This window comes from Corythoichthys intestinalis, chromosome 19, assembly GCF_030265065.1.
Source record: "Corythoichthys intestinalis isolate RoL2023-P3 chromosome 19, ASM3026506v1, whole genome shotgun sequence".
Taxonomy (NCBI): Eukaryota; Metazoa; Chordata; class Actinopteri; order Syngnathiformes; family Syngnathidae; genus Corythoichthys; species Corythoichthys intestinalis.
The window spans coordinates 9,833,605-9,853,890 of NC_080413.1; the positions used below are offsets into that span (position 1 = coordinate 9,833,605).

Genomic DNA, 20,286 nt, shown 5'->3' on the forward strand with positions numbered 1-20,286 from the left:
ATGTATATGTGAATTAATGTTAAGTAATGTATTATTATATATATTATATATTATAACCCAGTACTTCTCAAATAGTGGGGCGCGCCCCCCCAGGTGGGCGCAGAGCGATGCCAGGGGTGGCGCATCTGACCTCGGGGAACATGCTTTTTTTTCTAGAATAAAGTGTACTTGCGCATCCACTCAGTGGGTAGCAGTGGCGCTCTCATTTTCAAAGTGCGCGCGGTATTTTTGAAGTAAGCAAGAGCACACAGACGGGAGATATGAAGAGCTGTGCGCCGTTTTCGAAAGCCGTTTTCCAGCTGGACTCACACAGCGACCCACTGTCTTTTCCGGTTCTCACGTGTCCGCCCAAGAAGTGGCATTTTCGGCTTGGGATCGTCACGACCACCGCCCTCACCTACGGTTCTCCCTCGGCCGCCGAGAATGCGCTTTTTTTCGGGCCGGTTGCCTTTTGGCTTTGACATTTAATACAGTGATAGGTGAGGAAAGACCATTGTTTATTGTGTCTAAAAATGATTATAGCGTACAGCCGGAAGCCAAATCAATTAAGACGCCACTTAAAGACATTAGACCCCAATCTCATTGATAAGCCGCTTGGTTGTTTTTCAGCGAAAACGTGACGATTATTGCCAATAATCGTCCCGCTTTGTCAGTGTTATATAAATAAACCTGTGAGCACTCTTAGCATGCTCAGTGGAAAATAACCCCACACCATTGCAAACTGAAGGTGATAGTGAGCAGTGAAAATAAAAACTGTCCTTTTGTCCAGAGACACTCTTTTTGCTTTTTTTCTTCTATTCAGTTTTGATTTTTCGGTCAAATTTTTTGGCATATTGTCCTCATGAGTTAATGTTTCTAATCAATTTGAATTTGTTATTATTTACTGATTTTATTTTTCAGTATCAAATGTTAAAAATGTACCTTGAGTGTATTTTTACAGTTTGGATGTGACTTTTTTTTTTTTTTTTTTAATACAGGCAAATTGATGCGCGTTGTCTTTTCTGTTACAAACAAAACAATGTTGATAAAGTTATACTTTATAAGTTGATCTCTTTTATTTTCTGTAATAGAAACAAAGGACACAATGTGAGGCAGAGGCGTACTTATAATAGTAATATTATGGGCCAGACATGTCCAAAGTCGGGCCCGGAGGCCAAATGCGGCCCGTGGACAAATTTCATCCGGCCCCCAGCCTCTGTCATAAAATTAATAACGTCTGGCCCGCACACAGACTTAATAAATTGGTCAGCAGTACTGCAACCAGCATATAAAGTAACCTACACACTAAATGCTGCTCCTCATTTACCCACTAAAAGGCAGCAGCACTCTAACGTTACCCCATGTGACCCAATTTTCTAAAATGGCGACAATCAACAACAAAAAAAAGAAAGTTGACTGCAACTACTCACACTTCAAGGATAGCTGGACATTGGACTATTTCTTCACTAAAATACGCAACAACTGTGTCTGCCTCATTTGCAAAGAGACAGTCGCTGTTTTTAAAGAGTTCAATGTGAGGCAATATTACCAAACAAGACACGCTGACATGTACGACAAGATTACAGGGAAGATACGTAGCAAGAAATTGAAGCAACTTAAAACTAGTTTAATTTAGGGCTGTCAAAGGATTAAAATTTTTAATCGAGTTAATTACAGCTTAAAAATTAATTAATCGTAATTAATCGCGATTCAAACAATCTATAAAATATGCCATATTTTTCTGTAAATTATTGTTGGAATGGAAAGATAAGACACATGACGGATATATACATTCAAGATACGGTACATAAGTACTGTATTTGTTTATTATAACAATAAATCAACAAGATGGCATTAACATTATTAACATTCTCTTAAAGCGATCCATGGATAGAAAAACCTGTAGTTCTTAAAAGATACATGTTAGTACAAGTTATAGAAATTTTATATTAAAACCCCTCTTAATGTTTTCGTTTTAATACAATTTGTAAAGTTTTCAATTAAAAAAATAAACTAGTAGCTCGCCATTGTTGATGTCAATAATTACACAATGCTCACTCCTCAAACCGATAAAATCATTTGGACCCAAGAGCCAGCAGAAGGCGTCAAACAACAAAAAACAAGTCACAAGCGGACATTACACTGCTGTCATTTTAATCTGTTTGAGCGGAGCATGTGCGTTAATTGCGTCAAATATTTTAACGTGATTAATTTTAAAAATTAATTACCGCCCGTTAACGCGATAATTTTGACAGCCCTAGTTTAATTTTACAGCAGCAGCATGTTGCAAGAGCCCGAGAGTCGAAAGAGAACGCCGCAAAGGCTATAGTTGCAAGATTGTTGAAATTATTAATTAAAAAAAAAAAAAATAAAGCAAATGTGACACACAGAATGGCTTGCTAAAATTTGCAATATATAATAATATATTGTTCTACGTAAAGGAAGTCAGCCAAGGTCGGCCCCCCATATTTTTACCACACCAAATCTGGCCCTCTTTGCAAAAAGTTTGGACACCCCTGTTATTGACAAATGATACTATTTACAGTGGCGGCAGAGTTTAGGGAGGCGCGAAACATTTACGTCTTCCTTGGGGCGTAACAGAAAATAATTGAGAAGCACTGTTATAACCTAACCTTAAGTATGGTATTATTTCACGTGAACGTACCTCATAAGTATGACTTAAATTACTTACTTATTACTTAGTATCCCTTAACTAAGAAAATATAAATGCTTAAGTTCCCCCCTCTTAACCTTCATTAACCATTACTGAATGCTTTTTGGACCCTTATTGTAAAGTGTAGCACATGTGTCCCTTAGTTTAGAAATTATAAATGCTTAAATTAACAAACCCTAACCCTAAACCCTAATCCTATATAGGCTTATATATATTTTTAATTTTACCAAACTATTAGTTACTGCATTAACTAATGCATTAACTCATGTTAATTAATATATTAATAAATGTTAGATAAGGGATTAAATGAATTATTGTCATGTTACTTAAACTAGAGTTATTGTCCAAAAATGCATTAACTAATGTTAATTAAGGGACCCTTATTGTAAAGTGTTACCGAAGAAATACATTGAATGCCGACACAAACTATGAATATGTTGGAGCTGTTGTTAGCTAGTTGTATTTCTGGTTGACACCAGGGGGGAGTCAGAAAGAATAATTGGAAGGAGTGTAGTGTTCACAAATCAGCCATGTGAGGTGTAGAACCCAGTATTTGTGTGAAACCCTTGTGAAAGTGGATATGTCGGGATCCTATCCTATGCTGCCTGATCGCTAAACATGACACCAAGTTTCTCTACTTGAGTGTGTCTAATTGCACTTAGTCATGCGTGAGACATTTGATAGTCCTGCAGATGGGTGGAAATGCCGCCCGGGAGCCGCCCTAGGGCCATGCCCCTTCCCCAGGTAATCGGGGAGGGGGTGAGCCAGCGCAGCCCATCCCTCCTCCCGCAGTGCCAGCAAGAGGGCTGCCGTCATACATCATATTTTATAGATGGTTTGAATTGCGATTAATCACGATTAATTCATTTTTAAGCTGTAATTAACTCGATTAAAAATTTTAATCATTTGACAGCCCTAGTTAATTTATATATGTTAAAATTAGCCCTCGGAGAAGGTCATATAATTTAAAAAATCATCGAGAATTGTTCGGAACCGGAATCGAAACGTGGAATCGTAATTGGAATCGTTCAATTTCAAACGATGCCCAACCCTAATCGCGATATATCACTATTTCGATATTTTGTCACACCCCTATTGCTAACATTCTAGCATTCCTTTTCGGGACCAGTTTGGCCTTGCATTCAAGCCCACACTGAAGCGCTTGAAATGTTCCAATGCTGACAAATGCGATTTCTGTGAATTAACGTCAACGAAAAGCAAAAAGTAGGTCGAGAAGACGGTAACATCTGACACACTATCACTTTCTCCTCTCCCAAGGACAAACGCTTGCACCTGAACGCCGCCCTCTCTCGCTCTAATGTGCTAAAATGTCATGAATCTTGTCGAAGCGGAATGAATTGACGTCTCAGTGGAAATGAAGTCTACAAATGGCTTCCATGTTTGCTTTCTCTTTTTTATGTGTTGTGTGGCCCAAATAGAGGAAAACAAATCAATAGGCGCCATTTCTGCCGTTTTCCTCTCTCCGCTCGCTCGCCTCTGACCTTTTTGTCGACATACGCTTCCCTCGTGTTCGCCATACCCCAAACAACTCACGAGATGGAATGCAAATCCTGACATTTCGGGCTCTTTTTTTTATTGTTAAGGTCCCCCAACAAAGCCTTTTTCAAACTTTTTAGGAGTTGCATGACCTTGTGACAGACATGTCTATCATATTTTATGTCGCAAGGTAACACTGGCTTGGGAGGATGAACTTTAAAAAGAAACTTTTTTTTAGTGTTTTGTGGTGAGTCATCCACCATGCTACGCAGAACACAATAGCGAAAACGTCTATTTTTAATTCTAGAAATTTAATTTTGGTGGCTAACAGACAGAAGCTCTAGAATATTTCATGTCACACCCATAAATTGCCAAAATTTAACAATTGTCTTTTTCGGATAAGACAATGATTTTGAGGGCTTAATTTTTCAAATTCAACTAAATAGTTTGGTATTTTATGTTTAAGTTGACTGCATTGTTATCCGTTGTTAGCTGGGGTAGACTCCAGCACCCCCGTGACCCTCAAGAGGATAAGCGGTTCAGAAAATTAATGAACGCATGAATGTTTAAGTCCATAAACTTTGTTGCTATGCTAACTCCAGCGCCAGCCCTGAGCATAGACGAGCTAGGCGCTTGCATAGGGTGACATCTAATGGAAGGGGCGCCAAATTAAATACTCTAATTCACACGCTACAGTTCCAGAACATTTCCTAACATATCAAGGGGGAGGGGTTGTGCATCATCTCACAGTGTTAGCAACTGAAGCTATTGAAAAATGAATGTGTCACTTCTTTTGCTTTCAATACAACATTAAAGACTTTTAATATGAAAAGGGCCCAGCCCTCGGGTGCTGCTTTAAGAAGCTATAAAAGGAGGCGGAGGGAAAACGGGCACTTTAAATGGGACTTTAATGTACGGGACGGAACCTTTATTTGCTCGTTTCAAGTAGACTATAAACAATGGTGGTTGTACACCCTTGAAGTTGTGAAAATGCAATATCAGTAATGTTTTCGTCAGTGATGACGATAATGAAAATATTTCATCGATGAAAAATTTTTTTCATAACATTGACATGGCGATGACAAGCTAAAAACGTCTTGGGAGACTAAAACATAACGAGATGGATGCTAGTTATTGTCCGACGAGACGATAACGATATGAAAATCCGCCATAGTTTCAGTCAAAAATTCACAATGTGTGACGTTTTCTTATCGTATGTGTAGTTAGCACGCATCGTAGCAGTGTTTGGTCATGTTATATATGTGACGTGCCGCGCACCCCAAGCTTACGCACCGGCCGGTGTGTTCACTCGAGGCTCCTTTTGTGAAAGACCTGTGTCAGGTGCTGCTTGGTATGTTTTGTTTTCTTATCTTGGCTAGATATGCCGAGTTGATTTAGCCTTTAAGCTTTGTCCTAAAACAAGTAGCGCTAGCCCGGATAACAAAGTTAATAGCGGGCGCTTGGGACGTCAAGACCAGCGTCGGTCGCTGTGGTAACCACGTCCCATCCGCGCACGAACCAAAACCGCCCAAGACCGGCCACAGAGGGATGGTCCCGAAACAACACGCAGTCACACCTTCGGCCCGGCCCTCCTACACCATGGACTTAAAAAACACTGGAGACTGAGATAACACAGATTTGCTACTCGGAAACATTTTCTATGTAGCCTTGCTTTGGGTCCAGAATGGTCCCTCCATTGTCTGTTTTGGCCTTGTTTTTGACCATTGTCGACGAATAAATTGTCAACCTGCTTTCGGCGAGTCTTTTTCAAACTTTTGGAACATGGTGTCAGTACAAAGGGTTAACATCAGAGATGAACGCGCGAAATTCCGCCTTCCCGGTTGGTATTTTTGAGGCTCTACTAATGTCAGACAATCTAACTAAATTGGTGCTAGCCAAATGTGGCATTGGGGACTCATACAAGTTTTGGGTTTGATAGGAAATCATTAAAAGTTACAAAAGCTAACCTCACGGACAAAGGTAACTAACACACAAACCCACCTAGGAAGGAGACACAGACTTTGCAGAAAGTGTTGAACTGAAACTTGTTGGCGGCCTCCAACAGCGTTTTGGCGTTTGCCGAATCAATGACAAGCGAGCCGGTGTACACGAATTCCAGCAGCTGCTCCAGAACCTCTGCGCTGATGTTGCTCATGCTCAGCTTCAGCATCTCGCCGTTACGCGTCTCCCCTGACGACCTGGTCCGACCAATCAAGGCACAGAGAAAGAAGAGTAACCGGGTTAGAGAAGGCTGCTTGCTCTGAGGCGAAAAGGTGTGACAAAGGGAGAGAATTTAGGCATAAAAATAGTAAATTCTGACAGGAGATTACAGTATATAAAAAACGATTATATGATAACCGGGAGGCATGAGAAGCAGACTACGTGTTACTCGGCTGGGCTCGGATGACGGCGATTTGTCCACGCGGCGGCGGAAGCCCACGGGGGAGATATTAGGGCGTTAAGTAACACCTCACCCATGTTTAATGTCCCATGTGAAACAATAATCTACTCAAGGGCGAGACAAATGGAGCCCCCCCACCCCGCCGCCCACAACCACTTTAACTCCCCTCCCTGCGGCCACGGACATATGAAAAGTGGTCCGTATTAAGATGGATGGAGGCCCTTTCCCTGCGTCAATCAAGATTTTGCACATTTTTTTTTTTTTACACGCTCGTGCTGGAGCCACTTTGCTGAATTACATTAAGTACGCGTTCACAATTGATGCTACATTGAAGAAAGCTGAGAAATTTCCCAGGTCAGATAATCACATTTGATAAAAATGAGGGTTAGCGAGTTTATTTGAATAAAGGATTATTGGTAGGACTTTTGAAAGGCAAACACATATTTTTTGGCCATTTTATATATTATGATCTTGATGTTTCTCATATTAGAAAGGGAAAAATTGCAGTTAATTTGCCAATCAAGATTTCTAAGATCTTGGCAGCTTTGGACAGCTTCTCAAATGCGTAATAAGACTCAAATTGTTGAACTGAATTGCTCACAAATATTATATTTACTAGGGATGGGAATTGATAGGATTTTTACGATTCCAATTCCATTATCGATATTGCTTAACGATTCGATTCTTTATCGATTCTAATTTGGGGGGAAAAGAAGAACAAACGTTTTGATTGGCATTGAGTTTGTTTAATCAGAAGTCACAACCTTACAAACTCACAACAAGGTCAAAAGAGGCCCAAAGCCTCAATATTAACTGTGGCAATAAGTGGCAAATGCACAAGAATGTGTAACATTTTACTGAAACATTTTTCTAATAGATAAAAAATATTGGTATATATTGGCATATAGGTCGTTGGTCTGCCGTTGGCAATATGTGTTAAACTTGCTGGGGTCCCCAAACTTTTTCCAGAGAGGGCCACATAACTTTTCCCTTTTCTCTGATGAGGGGCCGGGGTCAGTTTGTAACAGAAAAAGTGTGACGATTGCAGGAGTGCCTAAATGTAAAAAAAAATTAGTTTTTCAGAAAGCCACAATCAAATAACCCTTACAGGATATTTAACGGAACAAAAGTAAATAAAAAATAAATTTATTTAATAATAATTAATAATAATAACAACACTATTAATCAAATAGATAATAACCAAATAACCCTCTCTGAGTTCTTCACAGAAAAAGGCCAGAAAATAAATAACACTATTGAGAAAAAAAAAAAAAAAAATTCAAAATGCTCTCTGGTATTGTTCAGGGGGCCGGACCAAATGTCAGGGCGGGCCTATCCGGCCCGCGGGCCGTAGTTTGGGGACCCCTGTTAAAGTGTATTATTTACCAGTATATTGAAATGCATGCCTTTTAGTTTTTATGGTGCTTTCACGCTCAAGTGGGGGCGCCCTTGCGCTTCCTCACGCAAAGAAGAACGTGCTCACGTGAAGAAGAGCGCGCTTACACGCGAAGAAGAAGAAATGCCGCATCCAAGCGAGTGAGCGAGTTAGTGAGAGAGGGAAGCACTGCTACAATCCTACTTTCTTTCTTAATGTTTGTAAAATATCTACAGAGGCAACGCCTGTATGTATCATCTTTTGTGTTGTTGTTGTGTGTTTCCACTCGCGATTGGACACTTAAATCCAGTTGTGCAGTGGTTTGAACGATGTGCTAATGCTAGCGAACGCATGCTAACCGTGTTGTTATTACTGAATTAGCAGCTAATCATCGCTGATTTACGTTGATGCAAACCTGTTTGTTATTGGGGACGAAATTGATTTGTTTCATTTCTATTTTTAGTTTCACTCTTCAAGTGATGGTTGAATAAAGTCAGCAAATCATACCAACGTCTTTTGTATCGTCATTTCGGAGTTTAGCTAGCTGTATAGCTGTGTCGGTGAGGACAGTGCAGTCTATTCCCTCCCGATGCAGTTATCTCCACCATCCCTCACGATGCAGTTATCTCCACCTTGCAATGATTGCAAGTCGTGTTGTTGTAATTTTTCCTCTTGAAGTAAAGACACACTTTCGAGCGTTTGAACCTACGTGCTGTCATTATTATGTTTACGGCTGCAATGCTCGTGCTAAACCATCGTAACCTTTCATTTTCACCCTCTTTCCTGGTGAAGTGTAGCCAAACTTTGGAGCGGGTTGTTCTTGGCGCCATGCTAGTTTGATGCGTCTGGACAACAAGACAGTCACGACGCAATATGCGTCTTCAGGACTCGTTAAAGGGATCGTTAAGGCTTTTTCATTGTGATGTTGAGGCCTCGAAACACTAGGAACTGGTTCGGAATTGGAATTGGATTTCGATTCCCATCCCTAATATTTACCGTAATTTTCGGACTATAAGTCGCTTTATTTTTCCCTCATTTTGAATCCTGCGGTTTATAGTCCAGTGCGGCTTATTTGTTGATTTATTTGGGTTAATAGGTAACACTTTATTTGACAGTGGTGCCCTAAGACCGCCATAATTATGAAATGACACTATCGTGGGCTGTAATAAATGCTTATGATAGATGTAATTTAGTGTCACCTGGAAAATGATGTCCCTAACTCCATTTATGTCCAGCTTGGATCTTTTACGTCCATTCAAAAGTGAGGTAATTTGCCAGATGAGACAAAATGACATCTGTCATAAGCATTCATAAATACTCATAGAAGTGTCATGTCACAATTATGATAGTCTTATGGTGCCACTGTCACATAAAATGTTACCATATACCATAACTAGCAATGAATGGAACAACTGGAACAGTAACTGAAGAAATAATAAGCATAGAACATGAATTTTAATTGTTATTTACATCTGTAGCACTGCAATGCATGCTAGGAGGCGTCTTCTGTTCGATTTTGCCACAGATCCCTGGAAGCCTCAGCATCAAAGCGTCAATCATCATTTAACTTGTTAAACAGTTGCGGTGGCAACTCATTGTGTGTAAGTGAGGAGATGGAGCGGAATTGAGTGGACTCACTCAATGAAGCATTTATTAAAGACAAGCGTTTTTATGCTTTATTCTTGTTTAAGAATAATTAGGTGGGACAGTAACATGTTTATATCATAATTATTACCTATTAATTATTCGTTTTTTTTTGGTAATCATACTTTGGGGGGGAAAAAAAAATATATATATATAAATATATATATATAGGGCTGTCAAACGATTACAATTTTTAATCGAGTTAATTACAGCTTAAAAATTAATTAATCATAATTAATCGCAATTCAAACCATCTATATAATATGCCATATTTTTCTGTAAATTATTGTTGGAATGGAAAGATAAGACACAAGATGGATATACAGTATATATATTCAACATGTGGTACATAAGGACTGTATTTGTTTATTATAACAATAAATCAACAAGATGGCATTAACATTATTAACATTCTGTTAAAGCGATCCATGGATAGAAAGACTTGCAGTTCTTAAAAGATAAATGTTAGTACAAGTTATAGAAATTTTATATTAAAACCCCTCTTAATGTTTTCGTTTTAATAAAATTTGTAAAATTTTCAATCAAAAAATAAACTAGTAGCCCGCCATTGTTGATGTCAATAATTACTTACACAATGCTCCTGGGTGCTGAAGCCTATAAAATCAGTCGCACCCAAGCGCCAGCAGAGGGCAGCAAAACTCCGCAAAACACAATTAACAAGTGGGCCTTTCACTCTTCTGTCATTTAAATCTGTCTGAGCTCGGCAAGTGCGTTAATTGCGTCAAATATTTTAACGTGATTAATTTAAAAAATTACCGCCCGTTAACGCGATAATTTTGACAGCCTTTATATATATATATATATATATATATATATATATATATATATATATATATAAAATACATTGAACACACACAAAAACAATAAACAATTTTTTTGTTCATTTAAATAATTTTTCTTTTTTTTTTTTTTTTGGTCTGGGGGTGTTTTTTGCGGTTTTTCACCCGCCCCATTAACCGCGACAAACAAGGGATCACTGTATTTATTTTTGGACTACACTGAAAAAAAAAAAAAAAAAAAAAAAAAAACTGGTTGATTTACTTGATAAATTTTACTGCTTGTAGTAAATTGCACTTACCGTGGTTTTTGCACTATAAGGCACACCTTACTATAAGGCGCCACCCACCAAATTTGGCAGGAAAACGGCATTTGTTCATAAATAAGCCCCACTTGACTACAAGCCGCAGCTCTCCTCATTATATTATGAGATATTTACTCCAAAAGATATTACCTGGTAACACTTTATTTTACAGCGGCAGCATAAGACTGTCATAAAACCAAATGAACCACCATGACGCTTCAAGAAGCTTCATTTGGCCATCACTGCTCCCTTGGAGGAGACAGTGAACCTCTGCTACCACCTGCTGTCAATACTGTTGTCTAACATGCCTCTTAGCATGCATTGCAGCGCTACAAATGTAAACAACAATCAAACTTCATGTTCTGTGCTAATTATTTATTCGGTTACTGTTCCAGTTGTTTCATTAATTGCTAGTTTTGGTATTTGGTAACATTTTATATGACAGTGGCGCCATTAGACGGTCATGAGCATTAATGAATGCCTATAACAGATGTCATTTAGTGTTATCCGGCAAATTATCTCACTTTTGAATGCATGTAAAAGAGCCAAGCGGGACATAAATGGAGTTAGTGACATAATTTGTCGGTTGACACTTAATGACATCTGTCATAAGCATTCAATAATTCCTATGATGGTGATGATGGTCTTATGATGCCGCTGTCAAATAAAGTGTTACCTCTTAACCCAAATAAATCAACAAATAAGCCGCACTGGACTATAAGCCACAGGATTCAAAATGAAAGAAAAAAGTAGCGGCTTGTCGTCCAAAAATGACGGTACTTTTACTAAGTAAATTTTTACTTCATAAAAGTAAGTGCAAATTGTTACACTGATTTTATCAAGTAAATCCACCAAATATTTTTTTTCAGTGTAAAACAGACAAACACATGTAAATGTGCCATCAAATTTTGAAAGGACCAAAACTAACACTAATGAGTATTTTCGTCCAAAAGACAAAGAGAAAATTAAAAGGGCTGCCAAAAACAGCACTGGCTGCTAGCCTCTCCCAGTCAAAATGTATTGGACGTCTAGCGCCATCAGTGACAGCCAATCAGTTAAACGAGTACCCTACACAGGATTGTAGTATCATATATAATTTTAGGTGTGAAAACAGCGTACATTCTAGTGTAAAAGAATTTAAACACGACAACAAACAAACGGGACGAGACAACAGGAAAGGATGGTGGATCGAGGAAGGACGAAAAAAAAAAGAGAGAGGGGGAGAAAGGAGTGAGGCAGGGGTGAGACGATCCTTCCGCAGGGAGCCAGCAGCCATCCTTAACGGGGGAGGGGTCGTGTTGTTCCATGACTTTTCAATAAAAGATAACCCCAAGCAACCCCCATTAAAAAGCCCACCACCTTCACACCTGCAATATCCTGTATTGTATGAACTCAAAGACATTAGTCGTCAATTGAAGCGGGGAGGGAGGGGGAGGTGAGAAGGACATCCAAAAAATAAAAAATAAAAAAATGAAAGACATTTAATTGTCTCCGCATGGCTGCAAAAACTCAAAGCTTTTTTTTTTCTTTCTTTTTTAAATGTTTTGTCCTCCTGCAAAGCAAAAAGCCACATAGTGTTATTGACCTTTATCCCGCACAAAGGCCTGCCTGCAGGGGGGGGCGGAGGGAGGTGGCAGGTGGAAGAAAGAAAGGGAGGCAGAGGGGATGGTAAAATGATGGAGGGAGAATGGGGGAGGGAAAAAAAAAAAAAAAACGAGCATCAGCCCAGTCAATTAGTGCGGCGGGAAGCGGCTGGCGGGGCCGTGGAAAAATGTTAGGGAGCGTCTGAAAAAAGGAGGCTAGCGTCTGATTGTACTCGTGTGAAAGATGGGAGGGTGGCGAGTGAGGTTATGTCCAGATGAGAAACGCTCGGACGTTGATACTTCTCAGTGGGGAAAAAAATGCTACACTTGTCTGAGAGGAAGCGGAGAATGAGGAAGACAGAACACACACATGCACGGGATGATGAAAATGCACAATCAGAAAAATTTTGCATTGGCTGTCTGCGTAGGATTCCGAGGATTAGAATTTGTTTGAAATCAGGCAATATTTCGAGGCAGAGTTTGGTCATGAAGGACCCTCGGAAATGTCGAAATGTCCCACTTTGAAGAGAAATGGAATACTTTCTGTATATTTATGACTAAAAAATTCACAACGCCATCTTATCACAGAAGCCCAACGTGTGCATCATGAGCAAGATTGACGCCCCAACTCTTGCAATCAGTTCTCCCGGGCACTCCAGGATAAAGAGCAGGGCGTTCTGTTCTAAAACAAGTAGCATCGGAGAACGCCCGAAATCCAACTGCTAAAACAACTGACAAGATTCCAAGAGCCCCCTTTCACACTTAGGTGGCAGAATCCACATCCTCGTTGCCCGGACAACAGTAACTCCCGAATCCTCCTGTCCAATCCACAAAAAGATAATAATCCCAAACACACCCTTCTTCTTCCTTCTTAACAACCTTCTTCCTCGCAAAGCCTTCAAAAGACTGAACATTTAGATAACAACTGTCACTTCTCAGGGTATTTTGATGTATCCGTTGTTTAGCTGACCCTGGATCCAGTATTGTTTCTCCGTCGTCTGTTTTTGCCTTGCTTTTTGAACATTGTCGACGAATAAATTGTCAACCTGTTTTCGGTGAGACTTCTTTAAATCATTCAAAATGGAGTCAGTACAAAGGGTTAACACCGGAGTGGACGCGCGGGGTTTGGCCTCTCCGGCCGACTTAGCTGGGGCTGCGACAGTGGGATCCCTACTGGTTCGGCTGTCGCAGTTCCAGCGGCTTGGTCGGGAGTAAGCCTGAACGATATATCGTTTAAACATTGCCATCGCGATGTGCGCGATAGTCCCATCGCAAGCGAGTGTGATATATATATATTTTTTAATCCACATACGCCTTGCTTTTTGCTCTGCACACAGCCTCACGCCCTCCCTCTCCCAGCCCTTTGTTCCCACAGTCACTGCAGCACTTGCTTATTAAAGTTAACGATGCTTGTTGTCTTTGATCTTGCCAAAGAAGCGGACATCAAAGCGGAGCAATGTGTCAATCATCGTTTAACTTGTTAAACAGTTTCTGCAAGGAAGCCGCGCTGGAATGAATGTGTGTGTTTGTGGAGACGTTGGAGACATAAAATAAATGCCAGAAGTGATCATGAGGAGTTTGGAATTTCTACAAGTCACTCCAAGAGTCACAGCTAAGGTAGATAAACAGAAGCATTTAATAAAGCCAAGCATTTTTCTACTACAGTACTTTATTCTTGTTCAAAAATGATTTGTTTGGACAGTTATGTTTAAACTGATTATAATTATGACATTTGAAGTGCTTAAAAAATATTTATTTATATACATTTTTAAAATCACTTTGGGGGAAAAAGTGAGAAAAAAACATGTCTTATATGTATCTCTATCCAATGCTAAATCTGAATAAATACATTGAGCACAAAAACACACACACATAAAAAAAAATTGGGGTGGGGGTGCGCTACTTCGAGGTTTTTCACTTATCGCGGCGGGTTCTGGTCCCCATTTACCGCGAAAAACGAGGGATCACTGTACACTGTGGTGATGGTGAGTCATCCAAAGTCTTTTCAAACAGCTATTCAAGTCATCTAGTGAAAATTTCTTTAAAAAAAAAAAAAAAAAAAAATTAATATCGCAATATAATATCGCAATATATCGCAAACCCCCAAAAATTCGCAACAATAGTTTTTTCCAATATCGTTCAGGCCTAGTCGGGAGGCCAAATTCCTTCAAGGTATTTAAGACAATTTCAGAAATATGCCGCATACGAATAAGTCCAGACCCCACCATAGCGGTGTTTAGAACATCCTCATCTGTGTTGGAATTATCCAAGATGGATCAGGATAGAATTGCCTTTGTTACCCTTTTGGCAAGGCGACTGATAGTACTTGCATGGAAATCTCCCATCTCACCCTCTCACATGCTTGGATAAAATCAATCTTGAATTGTGTTCACTTCGGGAAGATCTTTTGTACGCTTGGGGGCTGCAGAAACAAATTTAAAGCAAGGTGGACCCCTTTCCTGATATATGCTAGGGCCTTGAATTTCCTTCAGATTCTAGAATATCGTTTAAAAAATTTTTTTTTTAACTTTCTCATTAGTGACATACAGCATGTGGCTGCTCCTCCAACTGAACCCAAAAGTTCTTATATTTTTAATTAAGGCTGTCAAAATTACCACGTTAATGGGCGGTAATTAATTTTTGCAAATTAATCACGTTAAAATATCTGACGCAATTAACGCACATGCCCCACTCAAACAGATTAAAATGACAGTACAGTGTAATGTCCGCTTGTTACTTGTTTTTTGGTGTTTGGCGCCCTCTGCTGGCGCTTGGGTCCAAGTGATTTTTGTGGGTTAGTACCATGAGTGAGCATGGTGTAATTATTGACATCAACAATGGCGAGCTACTAGATTATTTTTTGATTGACAATTTCACAAATTTTAATAAAATGAAAACATTAAAAGGGGTTTTAATATAAAATTTCTATAACTTGTACTAACATTTATCTTTTAAGAACTACAAGTCTTTCTATCCATGGATCGCTTTAAGAGAATGTTAACAATGTTAATGCCATCTTGTTGATTTATTGTTATAATAAACAAATACAGTACTTATGTACCGTATGTTGAATGTATATATCCGTCTTGTGTCTTATCTTTCCATTCCAACAATAATTTACAGAAAAATATGGCATATTTTATAGATGGTCTGAATTGCGATTAATTACGATTAATTAATTTTTAAGCTGTAATTAACTCGATTAGAAATTTTAATCGTTTCACAGCCCTAATTTTTATATGTATACATTGTTGTATGCTGATTTTTGGAGAGCGCTCGGTGGGGTTATTTGGTGCTGCTGAACTATGGAGACATTTCCCGATTATACAGTATATTTTTATGACTGACGAGGTGCTGTTTGTGTGTTTATGTGTTTTTTTGTTTTGTATGTATGTCCTCTTATACATCAAAGTCACATACAGTGGTATAAAAACATATCTGAACCTTTTGGAGTTTGTCACATTTCTGCATAAAATCACCATCAAATGTGATCTGATCTTTGTCAAAATCACACAGATGAAAAAAACAGTGCCTTCTTCAACTAAAACCACCCAAACATTTATAGGTTTTTTATATTTTAATGAGGATAGTATGCAAACAATGACAGGAGGGGGGGAAATAAGTAAGTGAATCATTACATTTAATATTTTGTGGCCACTCTACTTTTTTTTATTACCTCACTGAGTATTCTGCGCTGAACTATTGGCGTCACCTTTAGTGGACGACCACTCCTTGGGAGAGAAGCAACAGTAACAAACTCTCTCCATTTGTAGACAACTTCTCTGACTGTCGACTGATGAACATCCAGCCTTTTAGAGATGGTTGTGTAACCTTTCCCAGCTTTATACAAATCAACAATCCTTGATCGCAGGTCTTCAGACAGCTCATTCGACCGAGCCATGATGCACATCAGACAATCAATACAATTCTTAACAGGTGTGTGTTTTAATAGCGGGCAGGGCAGATTTAAACCACTCATCAGTGATTGGGCACACACCTGACTTTAATTGTTTGGTCTCCTTCGGCAGAGGGTTCACTTACTTATTTTTCCCTCTTCTGTCATTGTTTGCATACTATCGTCATTAAAATATGAAAACCTATAAATGTTTGGGTGGTTTTAGTTAAAGCAGACACTGTTTTTTCATCTGAGTGATTTTGACAAAGATCAGATCACATTTGATGGTGATTTTATGCAGAAATGTGAGAAATTCCAAAAGGTTCAGATATCTTTTCATACCGCTGTAGTTTGCAAGTTGGATTCCATTGCTGAGAAATGTATGTTCAATTTAACTTGTGATTGAAAACAATAAAAATAATTATCTAAAAATCAAAAAAGTAGTAGATTGGACACAGTGTTTAGAATAAATTGAATTAGTGCTGCAATGATTAATCGATTAACTCGAGTATTCAATTAGAAAAAAAAGATTCAAATTAAATTTTGTTGCTTCGAGTATTCTTTTAATTAAAGTGATGTTGTAATGGTTTATTTTGAAAGTGTTTGCATTCGGTTTTATTGATTTGGGTGGATACACTGCCCTCTAGTCTGCCTCATTTCACATGGCTGAATCCAGCTGCTCCATGTTAAGACCAACATAAGCCAAGTTTTTGTTTGCGTCTGTTTTTTTTAATGCATTCATAATTTAGTTATAGGGATAGGTATACTTAGCTGTATATTTAGCCGTTTTTGTGGGAATATGTGTCTGAACCATTTGTTAAGAGAATTGTAAAAAAAAAAAAAAAAAAAGTTAGCGTTTTATAGCATTTAAGCTAACGGACTTTTGCTGTGTACTAGTAATTTAGCCGATTGTTCTTTTCTTGTACATAGATTCTTATTTATTTATTTATTTATTTTTATATCGTTTGAGGCTCAGCTCAGGTATTTTAATTTTTCGTGTTCCTCATCCGATTACTTAATTATTCGAACTAACTAGTTTACCGATTAATCGACTACTAAAATAATCGATAGCTGCAGCCCTAAACTGAATTGAATTGTATAGTGTCAACAAAACTAATATACGTTTTCAAATGAACTCATTAGCTTCCATTGACAGCAATCTACATCTGATTCATTTCAACATTTGCACAGTTCAACTTATTGTGTTGTAGTTTGAAGTTATTACAGTGTTATTACCATGTTATTACAATGTAAATGGTGGAATTTCAGTTTGGACGTCTAATGCTATCAGTGTCAATCAATGAGTTCAAGACACTAATCCCTTCGTTTTCATTTTATCTCCAGATGCAATATTAACACGCTAAAATGACATTTGTTAATTCTCTGCCACCATCTCACTTCGAATTTGGAATCAAAATTTGACGTCTACGGCCGCCAATGAGTTTAAACTAATTGATTTAGAGGACTACATAAAACTTAACTACAATTTAAAAAAATAATCCTAACTATTATAACCTTAATGTCAAGTTGCTAAACGAAACCGATTACGAAACTTGAGTTTACAAAGAATCATTAAACCTTGCTGGTATGCTATTGAAACACACACAACGGCTGACTTCCTGTGTCTTTTTGTGCATAGCGTCGTCTTTCTTGTGGGTCTACTCATGATGGATATGCCAATCATATGCCATGTTATGAAAAACTGATTTGCGGGTTCAATTTTCAAACTCTACTTATTAGAGTTATTGTAAGCATTTCACCTCATCCTGTTTCCATTTAAATGGCCTCATCCCAAAAATGTCACTTTATGAAGACCAAGGTGAGAGAGACGGTGCACCTGCACAAAATTGTCTTTGATATGAAAGTCATTGAAGAGGTGACAGAGACTGCAGGCCAAATAAAAGTGTGAAGACTCGTCTCGCTATCAGGATCAACTAGAACAAAGACTATTACACATAAATCTAAAGGGAATTGGACAAAGTCCCGTCCTCCCCCCGGGGTGAGTCGAACGGTCGGGTTGGTAACGGCTCACGAGGACGAAATGTGTCAGACCGGGCTCAGTTTTTTTGCGGAATGCGGTAGTGGCGATGCAGAATATGCGGACGGATGCCATAAATTAAATGCCAAGCGAGCACGCTTATTGGAAAATGCTGATGGGTGAAATGGAATTACGGGCCATGATCTGTCAGCCTGCTCGGTGCACCGGCCCTTTAAGAGGAAGGTAATGGGTTTTTTCGGGGAGGGTTAATGTTTGCATTGGATCCTTTCGGTATCGTGGGGCAACATGTTCCAAGAAATTAGTAGAAAATGGAAATTGTAGAAAAATAGAAGCAATGCGTGGAAATAAAATGATTGCGTACAGCCACCAAAATGCTAAAAAAAAAAAGATAAGCGAAAATACTATTTCTCCGGAGCCCTGAAAGGGACATCGACAGAAATATTGACGCAATCTGGGACACCAGAATCTATCTAGTAAACATCAGCATTATATAGCATTTAAGCTAGCGGACCTTAGTAATGCAAGTTAGCCAGTTGTTGTGAACATTGGCATTATATAGCATTTAAGCTAACATACTTTTGCTATGCAAGTTAGTCAATTGTTTAAAAAAAACAAACAAACGAAAAAAAACATTATATAGCATTCAAGCTAGCAGACCTTTGCTAGAATAGTAAGTCAATTGTTGTTAACATTAGCATTATATAGCATTTAAGATAGCGGACTTTTGCAATGCAAGTTAGTATATTGCTGTAAAAATTAGCATTATATAGCATTTGAGCGAGCGGACTTTTGCTATGCAAGTTACAAAGTTAGCCAATTGTTGTAAACATTAGCATTATAAAGCATTTAAACAAGTGGACTTTCGCTATGCAAGTTAGCTAATTGTTGTAAACATTAGCTTTATATAGCATTTAAGCTTGCGGACTTTTGCTATGCAAGTTAGTCAATTGTTGTAAACATTAGCATTATATAGCATTTAAGATAGCGGACTTTTGCAATGCAAGTTAGTATATTGCTGTAAACATTAGCATTATATAGCATTTGAGCTAGCGGACTTTTGCTATGCAAGTTACAAAGTTAGCCAATTTTTGTAAACATTAGCATTATATAGCATTTAAACAAGTGGACTTTCGCTATGCAAGTTAGCTAATTGTTGTAAACATTAGCTTTATATAGCATTTAAGCTAGCGGACTTTTGCTATGCAAGTTAGTCAATTGTTGTAAACATTAGCATTATATTGCATTTAAGCTAGCTTAATTTTACCATTCAAATTAGTCAATTGTTATAAACCTTAGCATTATGTTGCATTTAAGGTAGCAGAGTTTTGCTATGCAAGTTAGCTAATTGCAACAATGCAGCATTTGGCTAACATGCATAGCATATGTCCGCTAGCCTAAATGCTATATAACGCTAGTGTTTATCAGAGATAGTTTGCTTAATTTTATGTTATTTCTGTTGATGTCCCTTTAGGGGCTCCGTACGACTAAACCAGAATTTTAGAGTTAAATTTCACAAAATATGAAAATATTTCCAAAAAACATGGTTCGGTACATTAATTAAAATGGAAGAATCAATTTTAGCATTTGCAAAAGCCACACAATATATATATATTGTACAACTAATGAAAAGTAATAGCAATGACATCTACAAATTAAATTGAGTTTTAGAATTTAGATGACTTTATGACTAGTAGATGTCCAATCCATTTGAACTGAAAACAAACATAAGTTTTCCGTTGACAGCAATCAACATCCAATTCATGTGAGCATTTGCACAGTTAAACTTCAAATTTCTGTGTATTTGCACGTTATTACAGTGTTATCACGATGTTATTACAATGTTATATGTAGAACTATTGTTTTGCATGTCCAATAATGGCAGAGAATAAGTTAAAGACGTTAAAATTACATTGGTTCATTCGCTGCCACCGTCATACTTCAAATGGATTGGACATCTCTCGCCGTCAATGGGAGCCAAATATTTAAATACTTATTTGCATAAATTTAACATGACATTTTAATTTTAAAAAATATTCTTGGAGGATAGAAACCAAAAATAATTTCAACTTCTCGATGAAATTCATTAGGTGTAACCACTAGTTGTACAAACGTGTTTTTTCCCACCTTTCAAAATGAG

At 38.2% G+C, this 20,286-nt stretch overlaps 1 protein-coding gene across 4 annotated transcripts in view; it reads right to left on the reverse strand.

Moving 5' to 3' along the window:
* LOC130907439 (kelch-like protein 29) overlaps positions 1–20,286 on the reverse strand; it is a 501,705-nt gene that overhangs the window by 125,963 nt on the left and 355,456 nt on the right. For all 4 annotated transcript variants that reach the window (XM_057822529.1, XM_057822530.1, XM_057822531.1 and 1 more), the window contains one exon: positions 6,152–6,348. In XM_057822529.1, the coding sequence (XP_057678512.1) occupies positions 6,152–6,348 (197 nt within the window). The remainder of the gene's footprint in view (positions 1–6,151; positions 6,349–20,286) is intronic.